The 26,988-nt window shown below is 42.8% G+C and overlaps 1 protein-coding gene across 1 annotated transcript; it reads left to right on the top strand.

Moving 5' to 3' along the window:
* The first annotated feature begins 5 nt into the window (after window positions 1-5).
* On the top strand, window positions 6-23,897 carry LOC118350791 (putative tetratricopeptide repeat protein 41). The gene is given in 6 exon segments (XM_035699261.2): window positions 6-488; window positions 14,312-14,771; window positions 14,774-14,964; window positions 14,966-15,299; window positions 19,723-19,903; window positions 23,656-23,897. Coding segments are annotated over 5 exon segments (1,083 nt in total). The 5' UTR covers window positions 6-488; window positions 14,312-14,479; the 3' UTR covers window positions 23,741-23,897.
* Window positions 23,898-26,988: the final 3,091 nt, after the last annotated feature.

Raw genomic sequence — 26,988 nt, 5'->3', positions numbered from 1 at the left:
CAATGGGGCCGCACCACGCACCCCCTGCACCCAATGGGGACTCGAGGGGGGGGCCGCAGTGCGCCAATCGGAGCCGTCCAGGTGCGGTGCCTGGTGCCCGAAGCGTGGCTCCCCCCGATTGGTCAGCCGTGGCCCCCCTTCTCCAATCAGAGGGCTCCGCGGGCCCTCTCACGCGGGACCGCCCCTTTGCCTGGGAAGCTCGGGCCTCTCAGGGAAACGGCCCAATGAACGTCAGCACAGAACGCAACCCTCGTTTTGGAGAGGGCGCCGAGGAACCACTTCCGGGTTCTTGAGCGCGTTTATTCCGTGACCAGGGGAAACGGTAGTCATGGCAACGGTTCTTCTCCTGCCCAGTCTCCGCGCTGGGTCTCGTTGCGAATGATTCCTGCGCGCCTTTCCGAGTTCAGCCTTCTTTTTGGTGGTGCATCCCGGAGAAGAGAAACACGTGAGACGTGGAAAATCTCCGGAGTACTTTTTAGGTGGCTGTGGTAAGGAACTACAGTTCCCGGCATGCAACGTACTGGGGGGGGGGCTAAACTCTGTTGAATGCTGGGAGTCGTAGTCTTGGGCCTGTGGGCCCGCTGCGCGGTGTAACCGTCCCGCATTTCCCAACGTGTCTCTGCGGGAATTTTAGAATTTACGTGTGATTGTAGTAGAGGTCTGTATTTATTCCAGGGCTCTCCCGTGTGCACAGCGTGTACAAATAGGCCTGGAAGATCCGACACCGGCCACGGCCGCCCTGCGCTCGGGAGTCGGCCTCTCGGAGGCTGGGCTCCGCCTCCCGCTGGTAAATCCGACGCTGGCTTCCGGCCGCCGGAGCTCTGGCTGCCTCTCGGCGTGCAGGGCCGGAACCTGCGGCCTCCCTGGTCCGGTTTGCAGGAGAGGATGGCGGAGCGGCGGCTGCTTCTCCATCTTCTCCTCCTCCTCCTCCTCCTCCTCCCCTCCTCCTCCTCCTCCTCCTCCTCCTCCTCCTCCTCCTCCTCCTCCTCCTCCTCCTCCTCCTCCTCCTCCTCCTTCTCCCCCTCCCCCCCCTCCCCCTCCTCCTCCTCCTCCAACTTGGAGAGCTGCCCTAGAATCCCTGTCAGGTGGAGAGCGTGTTCGTGAAGTTCTGTCTAGCACAGAAGAGGAGAAAAAAGTACTCGTTTGCGCGGTGCAGGAGGATACACCTGCAGATATTTGAAAGCAAAACCTGTAGGGCTGCAAACGAGAGCCTGTGCGGCTTTGTAACTTCATAGAAATACCCGCTCGGCGTTTAGAAAGACAAAGGGCCAGGTGTCTTCCGGTGAGGGAAGTCCCTCACCCTGAGCCTGCGCCTTTGGAAATATTTTCTGTGTCTCTTGAACCTAAGTCTTCACGTACTCTCCCCCACCGCAGCTCTGACCTTGTTTCCAACAAGACACTCCCTTCCTTCCTTGTTGCTTCCTCCAGGAAAATGGAACTTTGAATGTGTTTTCAGGTCTTCGGGTTCCTGAAAACAAGCTTTTCAGGGACAGGCTATCGTCATCTTTTCGCAACTTCCCCTATTTAGGTTTGCCAATCTTAATTCTGTGGTTGGTGTTTACACATTGTGGTGGTGACTTATTTACATCTGCCCAAATTACCAACATTTGTTACTAGTAAGCAAAGGGTTCCTTACAAAGCTTTCTCTCTTTTTCTTTCTTTTTTTTAAATCCTTTTGTGCTTATATTCTTTTTTTTTTCTATTTAAGAGTATACTAGGGTGAGAATTGTATTCAAAAATCTCAGATAATTGCGTTTTTGTATGTATTAACTCCTGTTTATTTTTTGCTTTTAGAAAAGATGAGTTCTTTCACTTTTCTGCATTTCACAACTCAACTTCTTCATCTCTTTCTCTAGCTCTGGACAAGTAAGCAACCAGTTCTGAAACTGTAAATTCCATTTTAAGGGGTCAGTGGTGGCTAGTTTGTGTTGCACCTGGAGGGAAGTGAGAATGAGACATGTCCTCCAAAATAGATCCATTGCTTGTGAGTAGCTGTTTCATCAGATGGTGGTGGGAACTGAGGCAGGCAGGATGCAAGACATGCACTGGCGCTTTGTCTACCCCTTTAAGATGGGATCCCTGTCTTTGGACCCTGTATAAGGACAGGGCAGCTTTTTCAGATCCCAGCCTTGCTGTTTCTCGCCAGGGGTGCCCATCTCTTCTGACTTTCTACCTATTATTCTCCACTTCCCATCTTGGTCTAGTTCCTCGAGAACTTAGACTCCAGGCTGTTATTAAACACCACCCTACCTTTGATTCTCTTGCTTCCTAATTTTAGTTTTTCTCTTTGACACTGTGTGTCCATGGACACTGCTGGAAACAACTACCTTTGTTGGTGGTGGTAAGTCTCTTCTTGGACGAGAAAACCATATAGGGAAAGGGGTGCCATTATGGACAATAATAGCTAACCGGTAGGCAGGTGTGGCCCAGCAGTGAGGAGTCAGGGAGAGTGCAGACCAGGGAGATGAAGGCAGGAAAGCAGTTGGAATTAGGGAGCTTAAGTAATGGGGATGAGCTCCAAGGTGAGTTGGTTGGCTGGTTCATTCATTCATTTATCAATTCAGCGAGTGTTGATCTGGTGTGTGCCAGGTGTTATGCAAGGTGCTGGGGGCATAGGGGTAAGCAATGTAGATACAATCTCTGTGCAGATCTTGAACAAATATTAACAGCGGAGTTGCATAAGTGCATGTATCCTATTTAAAGTGAAGCAAAGATATATAAAAAAGTACTTTTGATTTTAGTGGTGGTAGAACACATGGTGGTTAAAAACTCTACACTTAAAGAAGAGTGGATTTTGTTATATATAAATCATTCCTTGATCAAAAAAACTGATAGCAACTATCATTCTAAACAGCAAAACACTGAAACCTGTTTCAGTCGGAATCAGGAACCAGATAGACATGTCTGTTTTTGTCAGTATTGTCCTGCACCGTTTCAGAGGGTCTAAGACAAGAAAATGAAGTGATTGACATTAATCTTAGGAAAGTCAAAGTCTTTTATTTTGGAATTCTTCCTTTTTCTTCTTTTTTTTTTTTTAAAAAAGATTTTATTTATTATTCATGAGAGACAGAGGCAGAGACCTAGGCAGAGGGAGAAGCAGGCTCCCTGCAGGGAACCCGATGTGGGGCTCAATCCCAGGACCCTGGGATCATGCCCTGAGCTGAAGGCAGACGCTCAACCACTGAGCCACCCGGGTGCCCTGGAATTCCTTCTTACTGGTGAAATAACTGTATACCCTGTCAACCTAAGATACTCTAGTCAGGGAAAAAACATTAAAACGAGTATGAAAATACGGTAAATTAAGATAAATATATAAACACCAACAGACCTGCTCTAATCTTGCAAAATACACACAGAAATGGAAATTTTTTAAACTTAATGTAGGGGCACCTGGGTAGCTCAGTTGGTTAAGCGGCAGACTCTTGATTTCAGCTCAGGTCTTAATCTCCAGGTTGTGAGTTCAAGCCCCACACTGGGCATGGAACCTACTTAAAATTCCAGCTTAGTAGAAAATAGAGCACCTGTGAGCATGCACTAGGGATGCAGGGAACCTCAGATTGAGCATCCAGAAAATACAACCAAAATCCTGGGGTGTTTCCTGGGCCTCCTTGGTGGGCCCTCAATTCCAATCTTTGTCTTTCTAGCACAAGCACTTTGAGGCTGCTGCTTATCAATATTGTGCTTTCTCCCAAGAATATAAGTTCCATGTGGAGTAAGAATCAGCAAGTACTTTGAGAGGAAAAACAAGAGAATGTAGGGCTCACTTCTCAAAGCTGCCTTTTTTTCTGGAATCTTGTCCCCTCAAATCCTGAAGTCTTTAAATAAATTCTTATCTTAAATAAATAAAGTATCTTATCCATCTTCTCTAGTTCTGGTGAAAGGGTTGTCTGCCTCACATCATCCATCATACTAGAATGTAGTAGTAGATGTGGCTCCACACAGCGGATAAAGAGCTTCTTGGTGCTATTTGAAGGTTAAAAAAAAATTTTTTTTAAGCGAAGACATTAAATGACCATAATTATTTTCTTATGTTAACTTTTTGGTGGTTGTTCATCAAGCAATTTATGTAATGTTTTTTAATGTTTCCAAACTGTAGAACTGTATCATATTGGCTATAGAACAATAAATATGTTTTTAAATATTTAACATAACTGTAGTTTACATTATATCTTATTTTTTTTTACTAGTTTTAACTGTGATTTTGGATTTTTTGTGATCTTTTCCCTGTACCTTGCCCCAATTCACACCAAATTATCTTGCTTGAGAATTGACTTTGAATTTATAAAATGGTTATCTATATTTGCTAATAAAAATCTCTGGGTAGAACTTTCTTATGCAATTAGAAAGTTTAAACCTGCTTTTTGTTCTTTTTAAGGATTTTATTTATTTATTCATGAGAGACACAGAGAAGGAGAAGTGGGATTCTTTTAGGACCCTGATGCAGGACTTGATCCCAGGACCCTGGAATCATGACCTGAGCCAAAGGCAGAACGCTCAACCACTGAGCCACCCAGGTGCCCCGGCTTTTGTTTTTTTTTTGTTTGTTTGTTTTGTTTTTTTATTATTTACTTATTTATGATAGTCACACACAGAGAGAGAGGCAGAGACACAGGCAGAGGGAGAAGCAGGCTCCATGCACCAGGAGCCTGACGTGGGATTCGATCCCGGTTCTCCAGGATCGCGCCCCGAGTCAAAGGCAGGCGCCAAACCGCTGTGCCACCCAGGGATCCCCGGCTTTTGTTTTTTAAGAAAGCTCCACACCCAGGTTGGAGCCCAATGCAGGGCTTAAACTCAACAGTTAGATCGAGACCTGAGCCAAGATTATACTCAGATGCTTAACTGAGTGAGCTACCCAGGTGCTCCTAAAACTTTTAAATTAAATTCACTTGTAGTCTTTTTCTTAAAAGATTTTATTTATTTATTTTTTTTATGGAACCCAAGCAGGGGGAGTGGCAGGCAGAGGGAAAAGGAAAAGCAGACTCCCTGCTGAGCAGGGAGGCCAGTGTGAGACTTGATCCCAGGACCCTGAGACTAAGACCTGAGCCAAAGGCAGACACTTAACCAACTAAGCCACTTGTAACCGTGGCGCCCCTATATTTTATTATCTACTAATTAAAAACAAATATCTCCCCAGAGTCTGCCCTAGAAAAAAAGGTCAATTTTAAATAAATAAATAAATAAATAAATAAATAAATAAATAAATAAATAAATAAAATCTATCCATCCAATTGTCCTCTGTCAACTTTGGACACTAGCAGAATGTAAAAGAAATTGAACTTCAAATATGATTTGTTAAATTTTAAGTCGTGGTAAGTTGATGTTTTGCATGATCCAATTAACCATGTTGATGATAATTTACATTAGAGACTAAATAGAGTTTTAGAGCTGGAAGGAATCTTGGAAATCATGTAGTTGTACAACTCTCCCTTTCAGTTTTAAATGATAAAACAAATATATTTTCATGGTTTAAAAAACCACCGTTGGTACAGAGAAATATAGGTCAGAGGTAAAAGTTCTAGGTTCTTCCCACCTCACCACTCCTATTCTCTAGAGGTCAGTACTGATAGAGCTTCCTTCTAGAGATCTGTTTATATGTGTGCAAAGTATGCATGTGTGGTAAAATTAAAGATGAAATTTTTTATTTTTTGGGGGGCGCTTTGGTGGCTCGGATGGTTAAGTGTCTGCCTTCTGCTCAGGTCATGACCTCCAGGTTCTGGGATTGAGCCCCACATCAGGCTCCGTGCTCAGCATGGAGTCTGCTTCTCCCTCTCCCTCTGCTTCTACCCCTGCTTGTGCTATCTCTCAAATGAATAAAAAAATCTTAAAACAAGAATTTTTTTATTTTTTAAAAGATAAATGGGACAATACACCTTAGCTAATTCCATTTAATACATCTCTGATGTCTCATTCTTTTTAACTTACTCTCCTATTTCATAGGCATTTGTATTGTCTCCAGTTACTATTCAGCCAGTGCTGCAGAGAATGCTTTAATATGCATGGATTTTTGTATTTGTGCAGGTTTATCTGGAAGATAAATATTTCATTTTGGAATAGATCAAAATGTATGTGCACTCAAAATCCTATAGGTATTTACCAATTCCTCTGAAAAAAAAGGCTATACCAATTTGTCTCCTGTATCAAGCCTCCCCTTCACACACACCCTTTTTAAAAAACAGCTTCGGAAATTTGAGGTCATGAGAAATTAAATGATGTTGCAGATCAAAGTAGAATTCCTACTTTAAAAATTTCTTACATTGTCCTAGCCACCACATACCTCTTGACTACTTTAGAGTTTGAAACACTTAAAAAAAAAAAAAAGAAATTTGATGTTTTTATAATTTCAAAAGTCATGAATGTGTATTATGAAAAAATTTGAAAATTAAAAAAAAAAGGTTAAGGAGGGAAATTAAAATAACCTAGAGCCTTAATGAAATATGTCATTATTAGCATCTTGGAGTATACATTAAAATTTCACATATATATATATATTAAAGATTTTATGTATTTATTCATGAGAGACACAGAGAGAGAGGCAGAGACACAGGCAGAGGGAGAAGCAGGCTCCATGCCGGGAGCCTGACGGGCTCAATTCTGGGTCTCCAGGATCCCACCCTGTGCGGAAGGCAGGCACTAAACTGCTGAGCCACCCAGGGATCCCAACACATAAATTTTTAAATTAACATTGAGATCACACAATAATACTGTTTCAACTTTCTTTTTTCTCTTGTCAATATATGGTAAACATTTTCCCATGTGAATGTTTTTACAAGATATCTTTGGTTATGTACTATATCATGTCATGACTATGCTGTAATTGTACAACTTATTATTGTTAGGCTTTAGGTTATAACCAGTTTTTAAGCCATCATAAATATTTCTGCAATGAAAACCCTTATAGATAAATCCTTATATACAAAATGAATTTTTAAAATTGGAATGCTTGGTAAAAAATGTGCCTTGATTTAAAAGGGTTTGGGTACCAAAAATTGCCCGCTAGAATAGTTGTACCAATTTACATTCCCACCTATTGACATTTTAAAAAATGCATTAGAAGCTTAAAATCTGGGGCTGTCACGGGTACAATTACCAAAGTCAGAACCTGCATCATTATGAATGGGGAGCAGGGAGTGTGGCGTTTGAATATAGACATTTTTTTTTTAAAGACCTCATTTATTTATTCATGAGAGACACAGATAGAGAGAGGCAGAGACACAGAGGAGAAGCAGGCTCCATGCAGGAAGCCCAACGTGGGACTCGATGCCGGGACTCCAGGATCACGCCCTGGGCCGAAGGCAGGTGCCAAACCGCTGAGCCACCCAGGGATCCCCTGAAAATAGACATTTTTTTAAAAGATTTTATTTATTTGAGAGAGAAACAGAGCAAGCACACAAGCCCGCAGTAGGGGCAGAGGGAGAGGAAGAAGCGGAGTCCTTGCTGGGGCTCAGGGAGCCTGATGAGGGGCTCAGTCCAGGACCCTGGGATCATGATCTGAGCTGAAGGTAGACACTTAAGCGACTGAGCCACCCAGACATCCCTGATTCTAGAAATTTCTAAGCCTTAAAATATTAAGAGATGTTTCTGTAAAAGGTCAGAGGAAATTTTGAGCAGTTTATAGATATTCTGAAAACTTATAAAGTACAGTGATGCATGGAGTAATACTGTTGAGGCTGCTTTATCACAAAATATGAAGGCAAACATTTATAGTAAAGAATATTAACACAACAATAGGAATAGCAAACATTGAGGGCTTAGTATGGACCTTGTAGATTATAAATAAATTAAACAGTGATAACTTGCTTAAGAACTCTTTTGGGAAGGATATTTCCTTATGAGAAGTCCATTTTAGCAGTGTTGAAACAAATTTTTATTTAAAAGCTTATGAGGTGCTTATTATGCAAAGTCTCATTTAATCCCATCGCAAGGGTGTGGTGGTCGTATCCAGATTTCCAGGTGCAGGAACTACTATCAGTCAGTTTGAGGCAGGGGGCTCCATCTGTGGGAGTGTACCCACTCTGATGCCCCTTGCTGCTATCAGATGGGCCAGGGGCAGAAGTTAAGTAACTTTGATTCTCTGCTATAAATGTTGCACACTATTTCAGTCTTTTTGGTTAGGCCAAGAGAAAGTTTGGTACAAGTTTGTCTTAAATGTCTCTAATAAGTACATGTTAATCTATTCAGTAAAAAGAGAAATGTATTTAGAGGTTTTTTTCACACTGTTTCCTTTTTAATGCATTTATTTTTATGGCTACTATCTATTTGTGACATATGATAAGGGTTTTCCACTTATGGTAATAATGAAGTTTTCTAGTTAAATTTTTTTTGCCTTAAATTGTTTTGAAAATTAAATGTCATGTCTTTTCTATATTTTGTTTCCACTACAAAATATCTCCTTCTATTTAGGTCCCTCTTGCACTCCCCACCTCTTAATCCCCTATTTCTGCAAAAACTGGGAAGGCTCATTATTAGCAGTTGTGGAGCAAGCTGTTGAGATTATTACTATCTATTTTTTAGAAATAGAACCTCTGAGCCACCTGGGCTACCCTGTATTGTTTCTTTTTATCTTTTTTAAAAATATTTTTTAAAAAGATTTTTATTTATTTGAGAGAGAGGAAAATGAATGGAGTGGGGAGGGGCAGAAGGAGAAGGACAAGCAGACTCCCCACTGAGCATGGAACCCCACACAGGGCTTGATCCCAGGACCCTGAGACCTGAGCTGAAGACGGATGTGTAACTGACTGAACCACCAGGCACCCCTAAGATTTTATTTTTATTTTATTTTTAACCCAGCATGGAGCTTGAACCACAACCCCAAGACCAAGAGTCACAACTGAACCATCCAGGCATCTGTGAAAATGATTATTTTTTAATTAAAAATTTTAATTATAAAATAAAGCTAGAATTGTTTTGATTAGAGAAATAGATATGCCTCAATCAGCCATTCTTTTTGTTTTTCTTTTTTAAGATTTTACTTATTTATTCATGAGAGACACAGAGAGAGAGAGGCAGAGAAACAGGCAGAGGGAGAAACAGTCTCCGTGCAGGAAGCCCGCTGTGGGACTTCATCCCTGGTCTTCAAAATCACGCCCGGGGCCAAAGGCAGCGCTAAACTGCTGAGCCACCAGGCTGCCTGCCCATCATTAGCCACTCTAACATAGCTACCATATTTTTGTTTCCTGTTTTTTTCTCATGTGCATTTTTTCTGATAATATATATTTTTGAAGGTTTTATTTAAGAGAGAGAGAGATGGTGAGAGAGGTTGAAGTGTGGGGAGAGGGAGAAGCCGGTTCCCCCGCTGAGCAGGGAGCTTGATACAGGGCTTGATCTCAGGACCCTGGGATCATGACTGAGCCAAAGGCAGGTGCTTAATGGACTGAGCCACTCAGATGCCCTCTAATAATGATAGTAACATTCATTGAATATTTGTTATAGGTACTGTTCTTAGCATTTTGCATCTAACAACTTGTTTGATCTTCTCAACTATTTTATGATGTAGGTACTATTATCACTATTTTGCAGGTGAGGAAACTGAAGCATGGTGAAATTAAACTTACTGAAAGAACTTGAATCCAGGGACTTGGTCTTCTGAGCTTTCACCTCTATACTGTGCTGTTTCCAATACTTAGCTGTGTTTCGTTGACACTGTTGTTATTATATGGCCTTTCCTTTTTTTTTTTCTTTTCACCTAGCACTTATAAATATTTTCTTCTTGCTAGTTCTCAGACTTTTTAAGAAATAACTTTGTGACAGTATAATTTACATAAAATTTAAATTTATTTTAAATGTTCAGTTGATAAATTTTGATGAATGCCTATACCTAACCACCCCTATAATTAAAATTCCCAAGGCACCTGGGTGGCTCAGTCATTTAAGCATCTGCCTTTAGCTCAGGTCATGATCTCAGGGTCCTGGGATTGAGCCCCGCTTTGGCCTCCCTGTTCAGCGGGGAATCTCCTTCTTCCTCTGCTTTTGTACCCTGCTTGTGCTCTCTCTCTCTCTTTCAAATAAATCAAAGCTTTAAAAAAAAATTATCTTCTCCTAGAGTTCCCTGGTAACCCTTGCAAGTTATTTTCTTCCCCATCCTCCACCAGGCAAGCAGTGATCTACTTTCTATCACTGTTCTAATTTTCCTTTTTTACTTTCTCTTCCACCCATGATTTTAGAAATTTAGAAATGTAATGTTTAATTCCCCCAATTTGTGAAATTTTCAGGTATCTTTCTATTACCAGTTTCTAATTTAATTCCATTGTGGTTAGAGAATATACTTTATATAATTTCACTTCTTTCAGCTTTGCCTAGTTTTCGTTTGTGGCCTAGAATGGAGGTCAGCAAAACATCATCTAAAGAGCCAGATAGAAAATATTTCAGGCTTTGTACTTAAAGCCTGCTCCCAGACTCAACTGCTCAACTCTGCTGTTGTAGCATAAAATACATAATATATGAATGGGAATGTTGAAATCTCTAACTATATTAAGGTTTAGTCTATCTCTCCTTTCATTTCTGCCAGTTTTTGCTTTGTGTATTTTGGAGCTCTCTTGTTAGGTACACACACTCTTAGGGTTGTTATGCCTTCTTGGTGGACTGCTTTATTATTATGTAACATCACTCTGTTTTCCTAATAATACTCTTTGTTCTGAAATCTTTTTCTGATATACTTCTCTAGTTTACTTCTCTCAGGATTCACACTCCCATACTGCCTGATGTTTAATATCTGAAAAAAAAGCTATTTAAAAGATTTTGTCCAGTTTTCCAATTTTCCGAAGAGGATAAGTAAGTCTAGTCCCTATTATTCCATCATGGCTACAGGGAGAAGTCCATAGCTGTCTTTTTTTTCCCCCTAGCATAGTTATATATATATTTTTTTAATTTTTAAATTTTTATTGGAGTTCAATTTTCCAACATATAGCATAACACCCAGTGCTCATCCCACCAAGTGCCCCCCTCAGTGCCCGTCACTCAGTCATCCCCACCCCCCAACCACCTCCCTTCTCACCTCCTCTTGTTCGTTTCCCAGAGTTAGGAGTCTCCATGTTCTGTCTCCCTTTCTGATATTTCCCACTCATTTTTTCTCCTTTCCTCTTTATTCCCTTTCACTATTTTTTATATTCCCCAAATGAATGAGACCATATAATGTTTGTCCTTCTCTGATTGACTTATTTCACTCAGCATAATACCCTCCAGTTCCATCCACATCGAAGCAAATGGTGGGTATTTGTCGTTTCTAATGGCTGAGTAATATTCCATTGTATACATAGACCACATCTTCTTTATCCATTCATCTTTCGATGGACACCGAGGCTCCTTCCACAGTTTGGCTATTGTGGACATTGCTACATCAGGGTGCAGGTGTCCCGGCGTTTCATTGCATCTGTATCTTTGGGTAAATCCCCAGCAGTGCAATTGCTGGGTCGTAGGGCAGGTCTATTTTTAACTCTTTCAGGAACCTCCACACAGTTTTCCAGAGTGGCTGCACCAGTTCACATTCCCACCAACAGTGTAAGAGGGTTCCCTGTTCTCCGCATCCACTCCAACATTTGTGGTTTCCTGACTTGTTAATTTGCCCCATTCTCACTGGTGTGAGGTGGTATCTCATTGTGGTTTTGATTTGTATTTCCCTGATGGCAAGTGATGCAGAGCATTTTCTCATGTGCGTGTTGGCCATGTCTATGTCTTCCTCTGTGAGATTTCTGTTCATGTCTTTTGCCCATTTCATGATTGGATTGTTTGTTTCTTTGCTGTTGAGTTTATAAGTTCTTTATAGATCTTGGAAACTAGCCCTTTATCTGATATGTCATTTGCAAATATCTTCTCCCATTCTGTAGGTTGCCTTTTAGTTTTGTTGACTGTTTCTTTTGCTGTGCAAAAGCTTCTTAGCTTGATGAAGTCCCAATAGTTCATTTTTCATAGCTGTCTTTTTAACAGACATACAGCCTGCCATCTGTGGTTATACTTTTATCCTTTTAGTTATTCCCTTAGCAATGGAAAGACCACATAGTTTGCTTTCTTTTTACCATTTCTGTCATAAACAATGTAATGACTTCTTAATGGCTATCATTTTTTGCTCTTTTGATTAGTTCCTTGGAGTCCCAGAAAGTAGAATCACTGAGTCAAAAGTTATAAACACTTTAATATATCTTGAAATATATTGTCATTTATTTTCTAAATATACCTTCAAAGCCTCACAAAGTTACCAGTTTATAGTTCCGTAGCTATATATAAGTTTCACCAATGTTACATGCTTAAAAATCTATATATCATTGCTTTAAAATATTTTTTGAATTCTAGAAATGTTGCGTGTGCTTTTATATATATTCTTGTATTTTTTTTTAGATTTTATTTATTTATTCATGAGAGACACACACAGAGAGAGAGAGAGAGAGAGAGGCAGAGAGAGACACAGGCAGAGGGAGAAGCAGGCTCCAAGCAGGGAGCCTGACGTGGGACTCGGTCTCCAGGATCACGCCCTGGGCTGAAGGAGGTGGGCTACCCTGTATTGTTTCTTTTTATCTGTTTGTATCTTTTGCTTGTATGTCTTCTAGGATGCCAGGGTTGTTTTTTAGAATAAAGATAAATTTATTTGTGGCAAATATTTTTTACAGTCTATTGATTGCCTTTTACAGTCTTTTAAAAATGTAACCATAGCTGCCCATCTTTTATGGCTTCTTCTACAGCTCCTAAGTTTTGGAAGTCCTTGCCAGGTTTGATAAATATTTAATTATATTTTCTTTTCATTTAATAATTAATTTTTTTCATTCAACAAATATTTACCTCTCACTTACTCTTAGCCAGCCAGTCATACCATGTTGAGGACATGGTAGAGACGAAAATAGAAATGACCTCTGATTGCATGGGACTAGGAGAAAGCGGATATTTGCAAGAGCTGATAATCTAATTCTAGGCTCTTACACAGCAGGGAAGAAGTCAACGTGTTAATAAAGCAGCTATTCTGTCATTTTTTAGTTGTGTGGGGTTTTTTTATTTTTATTTTTTTGGTGCAGTAGTGTGAGAGTACAGCTTAAACTAATTTCAAATTGCCACCTATTTATTACAATATCGTTTATTGGATGGTTATTTCCCACCATTGATTTATGGTATTTCATTATCTCTGTAATTTGGAGACACTATAATGTATTTGTTCTGGAGTCAGGCTAACCTGTGGTTAGATCCTAGCTCTCCATTCCCTAGCCAAGTGACTTTGGACATGTTGCTTATCCTGTTTGGACTTTTATTTCTTCATCTGTAAGTAGGGTGGCAATATTATCTATTATTGAACAGTTGTGACAATTAAAAGCAAAAGGCTTAAAACATTTTTTAAAAGGTACTGAATTATTCTTGTCAGGTGATCTGGATGAAAAATTGCCCTGTACACAATAACATGATGTTTCTCTTTAGGTGAAGGCAAAAAACATAAACAAAAATTCAATGCTTGGTATGAAAATGAGTTGCATTAAGAAAAAGCTCATAGGGATCCCTGGGTGGCGCAGCGGTTTGGTGCCTGCCTTTGGCCCAGGGCGCGATCCTGGAGACCTGGGATCGAATCCCACATCGGGCTCCCGGTGCATGGAGCCTGCTTCTCCCTCTGCCTGTGTCTCTGCCTCTCTCTCTCTCTCTCTCTCTCTCTCTCTGTGACTATCATAAATAAATAAGTTGAAAAAAAATTAAAAATATTTTTTAAAAAAAGAAAAAGCCCATAAAAAGAGATAGTTTTCATTTAATTTTTTGCCTCTGAGCAAGGTGCAAGGATATCTACATGCGTGTTGGAGGGCATGTGTTTTATCATTAGCTCAGTGGAATTAAATTCCCAGTTCATGCAGGTGGATGGAATTTTTATGAGCCTGCTCAACTTAAGATTTAAAAAAAAAAAAATCACAGAACTCTATTAAGGTCTTAGATCACAACTTCTTTGTGTCTCTCAGATGTCAGGTGCAGTACTGGTCTTGGGCCTTGTGACACCTTGGTATCTTCTTCTTGTCCTGACCTCAACCTCATCCCTGTTTTCGTTCTTGCCTCTGGTCTTGATCATGAGTCTTGGATAATTCTACTCCTAGAGACATGAAGATCCTTTTCTGGATTTGTCTCCCTTTTCATACTCTCAGGAAGTCTTCTTGCATAATTTCCAAATTCATTGGGGGCAGAAGTAGCAGTGGGTGGAAGGAATACTGGGAAGATAGAATGGAGGCTGGGGAAAAGGGGAAGGGCCCTGTGTCCAGTGCCTGCTCACCTTGTGGTTCTCAGCTCTTCAGCAAAGCTTTGGGGAAAACAGAGGCAATATGAACTTCCTTTAATCCTAAAATGATTTTTTTTTCTTTTTCAGTCCTAACTTAAACTAGATTTTCAGCTCTAATCTGTCTGTTGGTTGACACTTCTCCCCTTCATGTGTCAATAAGAAAGAAACCATCTTGGGGAAAGTTTTCAAAGTGGAAGTCTTAGAAGCAGTGGAGATCGGCAGCTATGCCAGGATGAAAATTGTTATGTTTTAAACATGATGTCATCCCCTGAGCAAAGTGAAATTAGCCCAAAGGCAAATGTAGACAGGCATACCCAATTTGTCTTAAAGTGCCAGAAACCCATTCAGCCTTACATCTGCTCAACTCTGAAGGATTTTCAAGAAGAGAGAGACTTTTTGGCCAACTACATCTTCCCTCAACTTAATGAACTCTGCAGTTCCCGGGGCACTTATTTCAAAGCTGTAGACCTCAGGTGGTCAGGGTTAAAGGCCTCACCACCCTTACCCTCCAACCTGTTTAGACAGCATTCTTGTCTCCACTCCCAGAACCGAAGCTCTGTCTTGACTATGTGAATAGCTGCTTCCCCTTTTTCATTGGCATGTTGGGTCAGACATACGGGGACTTTGTCCCTGACCACATGCTTTTAATGATCTCCAAAGTGACAGACTTGTCCAGTTTATCCACCGTAGAGCAGAATCTCTATGTTCCTGCAAAAAATGGTTACAAAAAAAAAAAAAAGTTACTCTTGGGTCCTGGAGAATCCCAACTACACTTTGACAGAGTTTGAGATCATCCAAGCAGCATTTCGGAATGAGTCTCCGTTTCAGTATTTTTACTTTAGGAGTGGAAGCACGCTGCTGAAGACTTTAGATGAGGAAAAGGAGAGGCTGTCCTCAGGCTCTCTGAATGACGAAGAAAAATTAAAGATTGAAAAGCTGAAGGCCAAGATTATTAGTAAAGGCCTCCCTGTTCGATTTTATAAAGATCTCCATGAGTTGGGTGAGCTGGTTTTTAAGGACTGGTCAGTTGTGATAGAACAACTTTACCCAGACACATTAATGATTGAAAATATAGGTAAGTAACTGTGGAGATAGTCTGTATCAACATAAAGTCAATATGTTTTCCATGTCTTCCTTGTAAGAGGGCTGTTTAAATGATTGAGAATATTCTCTAAGCATTTAAAATTGTTAGCATACTTCTGTAACATGCATTTCTTCATTTGAAAATTTCTGAAACTGGAAATACAAGTAAAAATAAGGGTTATGGAAGATTATTTAGGAAGTTCAGGAGCTGAGAAAAGGCCTAAAATATCCAGCAGTTAATGTGGCCCTTCTCAACCAGGGCCAGTTGTCCCCCCACCGGGCATTGGGCCTACTCTGAAGACATTTTTTTTTTAAAGGTTTTTATTTATTTATTCATAGAGACACACAGAGAGAGAGTCAGAGACACAGGCAGAGGGAGAAGCAGGCACCATGCAGAGAGCCCGACGTGCGACTCGATCCAGGGTCTCCAGGATCACACCCTGGGCTGCAGGTGGCGCTAAACCGCTGCACCACCACAGTTGCCCTGAAGACATTTTTTTAAAAAAGGTTTGTTTATTCATGAGAGACACACAGAGAGGCAGAGACCTAGGCAGAGGGAGAGGCAGGCTCCCTGTGGGGAGCCTGATGTGGGACTCGATCTCAGGATCCTGAGGTCACAACCTGAGCCAAAGGCAGACACTCAACTACTGAGCCATCCAGCCATCCTGTCTGAAGATGTTTTGGTGTCAGAATTAGGGTAGTGCTCCTGGCATCTTAATGGGGGAGGTCAGGAATACTGCTTGACATCTTGCAGAGCAAAAGACAGCCCACATAATAAAGAGTTTCCAACCCAAAATGTCAATAATGCCAAGGTTGAGAAACCGTGATCTAAACCCAAAATACCAATAATGCCAAGGTTGAGAAACCCTGATCTAAAGGAAAGGGAACTTTTATTAATTTTTGAGTGATTTTTGCATGTTTTTACATTTAATCTTCAAGGTTTATCCCTGCAGGGTTGGTACTATAATTCTGTTTTACAGATGAGCAAATGAAAACTGCTGTATAGCAGTTAAGTGACTTATCTAATGTCACATCATTAGTGAGGGATCATTCCAGATTTTGAATCCAGGTCATTTGGACTCCAAAATCCATGCTTATGTTCTTTCACCCTTACTACTCAGTAATCTGTGGACCAGCCACCTCAACATTATCAAGGACCTTGTTAGAAAGGCATTCCAGATCTACTGAATAAGCGTTTACATTTGAATAAGATGACCAGGTGGGTTGCATACACATTAAAGTCTGAGAAGCACAGCTTGCCATTCTGCCTCTAAATGTCTGAAGACATTAGACTTCTAAATGATTACATTTATTTTTGAGAATAGCATCTCATAGACACATATAGAATAAAAGGGCAGAACAATATTAGAGTATGGCAGAGATTTTTCACCTAGACAGACTTTGGGAGAGGTCCTTGATGCCCTTAAAATTATATAAAAAATAGAATGTTTACATGCATATCAGTGTTGGGGGCAGTAGGAAGATGGCCTGTGTCTTTGATCATATTCTCAAAAGGTTCAATGACCCAAAAAAGGTTATGAATTATTCTTGTAAGGGCCCAATTAATGTGAGATTGCAAAGTGATGGCAGGTGGTGCATTCCCAAATGCTTTCAGGGGTCAGGCAGGCAATAGTCCTTATCAAGGGAGTGGATGGATCTATGTGGAACTGAACTAGAAAGAGTTGACTCACCTAAACTCATTTGAATGCAGTGTTGGTGGGGAGGGAGGTGGGTGGTAAAATCCTACTAGTGCTGCTCAACTCTCCCTACAAGCCAAATCATTTTGGAGTCCTAGAAAAGACTATTGTGTCAATCATAATTCTTTGGGTTGGGAGGTGACTCAAACTGGCTTTAACAAAAAGGGCATTTATTAGCTTCTATAACTTTAAAGCTCAGGATTAGGTCTGGTTCAGCTCAGGCTTCAACCAGTGGCTCAGTTGATGTTATCTGCCCTGGTTTCTTACTATTTCTCAGCATGGATCTGCTCTCTTGATATTGATTCAATTCCTTGGCTCCTCCATCATGGAAGGTAGGTGGCTGTAGTAGCTCCAAGTTCAAGTCAAGCAGAAGTGGCTCAAAATCCTAGCACTGAGTCTTTCTGTCTCTGATTAGCCTGACTGGAACCATAAGCTTGTATCTGACTTTGTCACTGGTGCCACTGGGTGTTATGCTATATGTTGGCAGATTGAACTCCAAAAAAATAAATAAATTAAAAAAAAAATCACTGGTGCCAAAAGAATGTGATGCTCTGATTGGCTAATCCTGGGTCATATGCCATGTCTAGAGCTGGAGGTGGAGTCAGACCCACTGGAATAACATGAACTGAGCGTTGAGACAGGGTGGGATATTGGGTGATAATCTGGGGCTGTTACTGAAACCAGAGTAGGGTGATGGGTGTTGAGTGCCCAAAAATATCCTGAATATTTACTACAAGGTTGGAGTTTTAGGTTGTCTAAGAACACGCATGTTCTCAGATCTCAGATTTACAGTTCCCAGCTGGGTGTGACCTTGAGCAAATGATGATCCTGGTAAGCATTAGTTTCTTCTTCTATATAACAGGTTAACATTAACCATCTTGAGAATAATTGTGTGTGTAGAATACCTAAAAACAATGCTTGACACATGTTAGGCACAGAGTAAATAGCTGATGAGAATGAATAACAACATATTAGTCCTGGAAGAACATATGCATTTGGCTAAAGCTTGAAATATGGTTAATAGTGTTATTCTGTGATAGTCAATCCAAATTGCATATATTGATTAATATTTCCTACTGTGTTCAAGAACCTAGCCTATTTGTATATTTGGACTAGAGACAGGATGCTTCTCCATAATATTCTCCTTAGCCTTTGATTTTAGTTATTATTGAAAAATAGACTTTAGTTTTGAATGTATGATATGTAGACCAAATGTGTGGATTAGAAGTTACAGTATGGATGAATTATAAAAAAGGCTTTAAAACCCTCCAGAACTGGAGGGTATTATGCTGAGTGAAGTAAGTCAATCGGAGAAGGACAAACATTATATGGTCTCATTCATTTGGGGAATATAAAAAATAGTGAAAGGGATTATAGGGGAAAGGAGAGAAAATGAGTGGGAAATATCAGAGAGGGTGACAAAACATGAGAGACTCCTAACTCTGGGAAACGAACAAGGGGTAGTAGAAGGGGAGGTGGGGTGGGCAGGGGGATGGGGTGACTGGGTGACGGGCAGTGAGGGGGGCACTTGACAGGATGAGCACTGGGTGTTATACTATATGTTGGCAAATTGAACTCCAATAAAAAATATACAAAAATAAAAAAGGCTTTAGAAACACTTGCTATATTATTTTTCTTTTGTATCTTTGATACCCTTTAATCACTCAGGTGGTTCCAAAATCTGATGAGGGTTGGGGGTGGGTAGCAAAAGGCCATTTGGGAAGCCAGTGGGTGTTGTAAGGTGATGTAGAGCCATTGGTTCATACTCTTAACTCTTAGAAACATCTCTGAGGTCCTTGGAGATCCTTGAGATTAGTGGGTGAGGTTCAGGTTTACCTCAAGCGACTCATTAGACTGTGGGATCATTCCCAATTCTATCTAAGATCTTGAAATTTGAAGCTGACTTTGGCCAGACTGTAGGTCATCCAGGTCTGTTTGGCTCTAACCGGAACCATGGGGCAGCCCAGTTAATGTGGAGGTACAAGGTAAGTATTTGGTGAATCTACTAGGTTAATCTACCTGGCATTCATTTTCATGCATAACTGCCTCCGTCCTTTAAAACAAAAGCAAAAGCCAAACCTTGGGGGATCTAAGTGTCTTTAGGGACAGAAGGGCCTTTTGGCAGTCCAGAACTCCTTGACTTCAATTAAACTCTGAGTTTAGAGTTAAAGTAAATTGAAAGTAGGAGGAATTGCTCAAAGATCCAAGTGTCTGGTTCTGCCCTTTATTTTACCAGAGAATTTAAGGGGTTGCCCAGTGGCAGAGCTACATCTGTACCCACCATTGTCATTGTATTAGGGCATCTTGTCCAAAAATATACCCTGTTCTCCCAGCCTCAGCTATGGATAGACATATACACATTTGCCACAAGATTGAATTAGGTCACTTAATACTTAGATAACAACATAAAAAGATGAGTGGATGTATGTAGCAAATTCAGTTTTTAAATTTTATTTTTTTTGCCCTTGTTATTCTGAGGTCAGGAAATAACTTGCAATCCTAAGTAGGATCTCATATACAAAGAGCTTTAGAAAGATTAAATGGCTTGTCTGTTGTCTGCTTTCATTATGCAATGGGCTATGAAATATGGTGCCAACATAGAAAGAAGAGGATATGGTTACAGAAGGGGAGATACTTCCTGGGCATTTATAATAACCATATGTAATGGAAAATGTGAAACCAATCTAAGGTACTAAAACTTACTTTTTGTGCACAAAGACTATAAGCACAACTTTGAATGTTACCATCATGAAGACTTTACTGAGAAGTGCAAGCAAGTGTTTGTTATTTCCAAGGAATCAAACAGAACCTTCGAAGTCTTGGAAAGATTTGCCTTAGAGGATGTGGAAGTTGAATTTAGCAATTCTGTGGCAGGTTCCAGTTTAAATTCTATTCTCAGGTAAGATGTCAAGAAATCTCAAGCCTTTCCATTAGGCTTGAGCAAAACAGCCTGACTTTAGTGACTATGATCCCTCAAATTTCAGCTGTTGTCCCCCACCCCCCCTTTCCTGTGCCCATCCTTTCCTGCACTACAGAGGCCCCATAGAAGCACCCTTAGGTTGGAATTTCCTTATTGGTATCACTCTGCATTTGCAAAGTTTTTCTGGCAAGTTCACTTCCTTTCTTCCAGTCTCCTCAAGAAGATGATAAACTCCCCCCCCCACTATAGGTCTAAGTCGATCCAAGTAATTCCTGACAGTGATGGAATGACTTTAAGGAGAAGAAATTAGATCAGGAACTATGAATAATGCATCTGTACAGTGTTGTGTATTTTTATAAGGAGCTTCCACATACATCATCAGTTCATTATTAATGACATTAAGACGTTCAGCTAACACTCATTGAATGTCTACTCCATGTTAGGTTTTTTAGTAACTAAATGGAAATGAGACCACCAAGGCAAGTGAGGATCCAAGAACAGATTTTATTACAAGGCACTCTCGGGCGAGGTTCCACGACTCATGGGGGAAAGAGAGTGAGTCGGGGGAAGTCGGGCCAAGATAAGGTGGTAGGGGGTTTACATAACATTGTAAGGCAGAACGGTTTCCTATTGGTTGGCTCATATGCAAAGGAAGGATTGCAATCCAACCAGTCAGAGTGACCCTCACTATGCAAAGGAAGGATTGCAATTCGACCAGTCAAAGGTGACTTCCTCCTCTGGGGTTTGAAGGGCATTGGGTTCAGTTGGGGGAAATCCAAAGGGGAGGTGTAAGGGTCTGCGTCAAGCTGTCAGCAGGTCATTGGTCCATTGGTGTCCCAAGTGGAGGTGGTGACAGGAACCTCAGCCATTTTGGGGTATCCTCCATCTTGAGGAGTTTCCCTTCCCGCCTGGCCCCAACACTCCAGGCCACATTATTATTTGTGTTTATGTAGGACACCAAATTATCTTACCCAAAGAAGAGGGAATTATGCACTCCCTCTTTGTTTTATCCATTGTCCTCCCCTTAAAATCCCTTTCTCCCTCCCTAAGGGGCATGGTGGTGGCACACTCTGTTCACCAGCCACAGGCAGGAAAAGGCTGGGACGTGAAGTGTGACCAGGGTTGTCTACAGTGTCCTTCTCAGTCTCATCTTTAGACATTGGGAGATTTTGGAGATAGTTTCCCTTCTTCCATCATCATCCTCCTCTTCTTACCACTGATCTCATTTGTTCCGTGAGTTTCATATTTTGAAAAGAAACCCACCACGTGGCTGGGATGCTCAGCTCCTCCACCCCACCTCACCATCCCCCACCCCAGGCTCCACACCCACCGTCTTAGCCCTGTAAGGTACAGGCAGCACCAACATTTTTGTGGTTCCAGGAACTCGTGCCAAGAGGAAGACAAGTGACTTGGTTAATACAACATGGAGCTCAGGCAAGGTTTTAAAAACTTAACAGGGGTTTGAATATGTAGCTCATGTGTTAAAAACATCTTCGACTTGAATACCCAAATCCATAGTGATGAAAAGCAGGTTAGTGGCTGCCAGGGTAAGAGAAGAGGAGAAACAGGAGATGACTCCTAGTGGGTCTGGGGGTTCTTTTTGGGGTGCTGAAACTTTAGCGGTGATAACTCATACAACTGTGTGAATACAGTGAAAACCGCTGAATTGTACACCGTGAGATAGTGAGGTTCTGGTCCATGAACTATTTCTCACTTAGGTTATCATTTTGAGTATTTCAGAGTAGATGAGAAATCTGATAATTTTTGTTGCAATGAAAGGAGCCCACTGTGCCCAATTAGATACAATGGTGAAACAACTCCTTTGAAAGTAGCTGTGTGGAAACAGGACTTTGCATTTGGAAACAATGCTTTGTACTGTAAGTTCCCGAATCACACATGCGGTTACAGAAAGGTAACAGAAAGGGATGTTGGGTTGGAGTTTCAAAGTGTTGTCTTAACTGACCGTGTAGAGCAGTTGCAGAGCAGTTGCGGCAGGTTGTTTTGCCGGGTTTTCGTTTTGTTTGTTCCTAAGAAGCAAGCATTCAGACCCCGGCCTCATTGTGGGGATGCATTCTGTTTGTATTTTTCCTTCATTGGTTTTGCCTGCTCAGTGCCAAGGAGTGTTCTGGAACCAGGGGCCATAGCAGCCAAACCAGCAGACAGAGCCCTATGTGTCCACGGTGCTTACTTCACCCACGTGGTAGACACGCAAAGTACATGACAGCTTGGATGCCTTAGTGCTTCGGGCAGATAGGAGACCTTGAGAGGAATACAAGGTGCGAGGTGGCGCACGGCTGACTAGTGGCAGCCCTTGGGGAGCAGGCTACGCAGACGGGGAGCGGACGAGCATTCCTGATGGAAGGAACAGCAAACTCGGAGGTCCTGGGCTGGAGCAATGTGGGGCGGCTAGACAGCCTGCACCCAGGGAGTCAGGACCGCAGGGGGGATAGGGGGCGTGAGGTGGACCTGTCACAGATTGGGGGGTCTTGTCTGGTTTCGTGGGTCATTGTCAGGACTGGGGCTTTGACTATGTTTAGCACAGAGTCTGCCCTTCAGATGTGACGACCAAGTAACGAGAACACTAGCACGCTGACTCCTGAGTCCTGATAATGGAGGCGGAATTCTTAGGGAACAATTTCTATTTAATGATCCTAACCTGTTTTAGGTCCGGTTTTGTTTTTTTTTTTCGATAGTCACAGAGAGAGAGAGAGGCAGAGACATAGGCAGAGGGAGAAGCAGGCTCCATGCACCGGGAGCCTGATGTGGGATTCGATCCCGGGTCTCCAGGATCACGCCCTGAGCCAAAGGCAGGCGCTAAACCGCTGCGCCACCCAGGGATCCCTAGGTCCTGTTTTAAAGGCTCTGCAGACTGATCCTCTTGCTCCGCTGAACCCAGCTGTCAGGCTTATTTATCTGATTTCGTTCAGTCAGTCAGCAGTTAATGACTGGCACTGTGCCAGTCACGAGTTCCCCAGACACGAGCTGGATAGGCCCGGTGACCTGCATCCATAAACGGTCACCAGATGCGGACTTGTTACATCATCAACATGTAAGGAACAGGGCAGGAGCCTACATGTTCTGATATGGGGGGACCTGGGAATCCTCTGCATCTGGGGACGTTCTGCAGCACGAGAGCTGAACAGTGGGACCAGTCACACTGTGCTCATGTCGGTCACAGAGGCGCTGTGGGAGCCTGGGCTGAAACACCTGGTAGAAGAGCAGGCTTCCTCGTACGGAGGCACCAACCATCCTGGCAGTTTCCAGAGTCGTGGTAACCGGGACCATGGGAGTCCTTGGCATATGAATGCTCCTATGTTTCAGCCTCTCCTGATACGATGCTGTCCGGAGGACTCACATGGTGCTGGTGGCTGTGGCCCTAGGAGGGACAAACAGCAGATTCAAGGGCAATGGATGGATGTGTTTGGGTCTCCCTCCTAGGCCTCTGGGCAGGGTGGGCCCTGGGTGTACCCCAGGTTGGCACCAACAACCCTAGGGTCTGTGTAACTGGGAGGGCCTTCCAAGGCTACCATCTCTCAACTGTTCTAATTCTACATAGGACAGAGCTAAAGCCCGGAGGGCAGATAACTTACTTGGAGCCAAATGAGGCCAAAGTTGAGACTAGAATTTCCTATCTCTTGGTGAGAGTTGCAGGAAAATTTCTTCTCCCCTCCTCCCTCCTTCCCTTCCTTTGTAAATATTCTTGGCTATATTTTACCCCTTTATTATTTCAGAATAAATCCTGTTCCAGTTTACAAGTCCATTTTGCCCTTGTCTGGAGAACGTGGTTGTGGGAAGTCTACTCTGATCGCCAACTGAGTGAATTATTTCAAAAAGAAATACCTGTGAAAGCAGTGACATCATGTCTGTGATACATTATTTCATCACAGAGTTAGAGTACAAAAACTATGGTACTGGAATCAAGCTTTAACTTTGGAAAATTTGTGTTAGAGATTATATATCCTGTCTTGCTGTTTCTGTGGCTGTTTTCCTCCTGTTCCACTGTAAGCCCTGTCCTGTCTCACCAGCATGATCTACCCACTGCTTCCCCTCACGGAATTAAATTTCCTTCCTTCCTTTCTTACTTTCTTCTTTCACTGAATATTAATTGAGTGCCTTTATGAGCCAGGGCACTAGCAGTGAGGGTACAAGCATGAACAAAGTGGACAAAAGTCCTTACCCTTATCGTGTGTTTATGTTACTGGGGTGAGGGAGACAAAGAGTTAACCAACTAAAAATGTAATGTAGAATGTTGGATGGTAAGTTCTATGAAGAAAAATAAAACAGAACATGAAGAGAGGCAGGGTGTAGTGTATGTCAGAGCTGTTAGGATCTGCAAAGTGGTCTGGGAAAGCCTCACTGTGAAAGGGACATTTGAATACCTATCTGAAGGAGGGATCCGAGCTGGTATTGCAGGGACAGCATTCCAGTCAAAGGAAAAAAGGGCCAGGCCTCCAACTGTTGCTCCTATTTGATCCTGTAACTATTTACTGAGCTATTTACTGTGTTCATTTGCTCACTTGCTCATTCATTCCCTCATTATTGAATATTTATTGGTTGCTTATTGTGCACTAGGCACTTCCTTGGGTTCTAGGGATATACACGTCAGGCAAATAGGGTCATGGCTCTCACAGATGTGATGTTCTAGTTGAGAATGGCAGACAACAAATAAATGAGAAACAAACAGTGATAAATGCCATGCAGAGTGCTGTGATAAGGTGACAGGGTGCTAGTTAGGTTGTGGCCAGGGGCCGTGTCTCTGTGCAAGAGGAACTCTAGCTGTGGTGACAAATAAGTCTCATATCAGTGGCTTCTCACATGAAGTCATTTCTCACTCATGGACCAGCCCAGTAAGGGGTTCCTCATCAGTCACAAGTGGCTTTCTTCCACGTGGTGATGTGGGGACACAGGCCTTTTGCATCTTGAGGCTTAAAGCCCTGGGGCTCCAGAGTCCTCCGCCTTTGGCTGGAGGAAGAGGAAAAAGAGTGGAAGAGGCACAGCCGTTCCTTTGACGCCTAGGCCTGGCAGTGATCCAGATCGTTCCCACTGCCATTCTTTTGGCGAGGACTTGGCCACCCTGGGCCCACATGGCCACCCTTGGAGTCGAGGGAGGACAGAACACCACAGCCCGGGACAGGGAGGATGGACTTCTGCAGGACAGGCAGCTATCTCTGCTGTACGCTGTGGAGATGGCACAGGCAGTGAGGGGTTAGAACCTTCCAGGCAGAAGGAATAGTTAAGGTAATGTGGGTCCTATGGAGATAAAGTTGAGTTAGAAAGGGAAAGCAGGCCCGTATGGCCAGACGGGGGTGGGGGGTGGGGGACACGGGGGCATCAGACCTGATGGGGAGGAGGGGAAGGTCGGTACCAGCACCGCAGGTCTGGGTCTTGTTTCAGAGTGTTAGGTTCACACTCTATTGAATGCAGAGGGAGGCGGTGGAGGGGCATCACCAGGGGAGTGGCGTGCTTCCATTGATACTCTGGAAAGATTTAAGATCAGCCTAATGGATGTGGGCGAGCAAGGACGGAGGTAGGACGCTGGTTGGAGGACACTGCTGTGGTCCAGGCAGTCACGATGCGGGGGACACAGGGCGCAGAAGGAGGAGGGCCGGTGGACCAAGCACTTCCTGGGGAGCTGAATGTGGGGCTCAAAACACGGAGGAGCTGGGCACAGCCTGGTGGTGAGGGGCCCCATAAGATGCAGCGGAGTCCACGGTGAGAGGGCAGCAGGTTGTGAGCGGACCGGAAGGCTGCTGCTTTGGGTGAAGGATCTTCGGGGTACAAGGTGCACATGGGGACAAGGGCTGCTGTGTGGGCTCCGCCTCTGTTCTAGGAGCCACCAGGAGCCTGGCTCTACTTATTAGCTGTGGAGCTTCCTTGAGTTGTTTGAGCTCTGCAGCTCAGTGTGCCTGCTTTGCAAATGTGGATAAGAAAGGAAATGTCTTCAGGCAGTGCAGGAGATGATCACTAAGGTGAGGTATGAATAAATAAAGACCTGTTGCAGTGCTTGGCATATAGTAAGCCCTAATTAATATCAGCTGTTATTATTATTGGGAGTCTGTTGTGTATTTGCATGTCTGGCTGCTTTTGGGAACTTGTCCCTTCTCATGTGGGCTTGGGCCCAAGCATGCTTTTGGGTATTGAGTGGGGATATGAGACTCCGAATGAGTTTTGATGGACGTGCATCATCTCTATAGGATGGTACAGATATTTGAGCTCCTGTGTGTGTGCGCGCGCGCTCCTGTGCATGTCTGTAACCAGGGTGAACACGTGGGCATGAGTTCTCTGCGGTACCATTTCTCAGGTGCATAAAGTGGTAAAATCAAAATCAGGAGCAGCAGGTGTGACTGGTTCTGAAGGACAACCACTGATCTGACTCAGCCACAGCCAAGGGACTTGGGTATGGCTGGGCTGAGGAAAGGAACTCAACCCGAACGTGCCCAATTATGACTTTATTCCCAAAGTGAATTGTGATTTTTATTTATTTATTTATTAAAGATTTTATTTGTTTATTCATGAGAGACAGAGAGAGGCAGAGACACAGGCAGAGGGAGAAGCAGGCTCCATGCAGGGAGCCCGGTGCAGAACTCGATCCCAGGACCCCAGGATCACGACCTGAGCTGAAGGCGGCATAAACCGCTGAGCCACCCAGGCTGCCCATGAATTGTGATTTTAATGACTGTTTTTAGGTGCTGAAAGCTCCTAATCAAAACAGCTGCTGTCTTTGAAACACATCTTGAGATTGACAAAGTAGAATAAAATCAGGGACAGCCTGTACATAGCAGACAGCTTGTGTCCCTGAAGGAAGACCCCAAGGGTAAAGGGTGTGGTTCAGATCTCAGCCCACCTGCACGGTCCAGTCCCGCTCTGCTGCTTGCTAGCTGTGTGCTCTGGGCCCTTGGCTGTCAGCGGGGGTGAGCCTATCGGCCTGGACATAAAGTTGCGAGGGGATGAGCAGATACTACAGGGAAAAGGACTTACAAGAGTTCCTGGCCACAGTTGTTAGTGTTACTGTTGTCCTGATTTTTATTAGGATTATTTCTTACTGAGCTAGAGACACAGGCAGA

This window comes from Canis lupus, chromosome 15 (genome assembly GCF_003254725.2).
Source record: "Canis lupus dingo isolate Sandy chromosome 15, ASM325472v2, whole genome shotgun sequence".
In the NCBI taxonomy this organism is placed as follows: Eukaryota; Metazoa; Chordata; class Mammalia; order Carnivora; family Canidae; genus Canis; species Canis lupus.
This window is presented reverse-complemented; position numbering and strand designations above follow the sequence as displayed.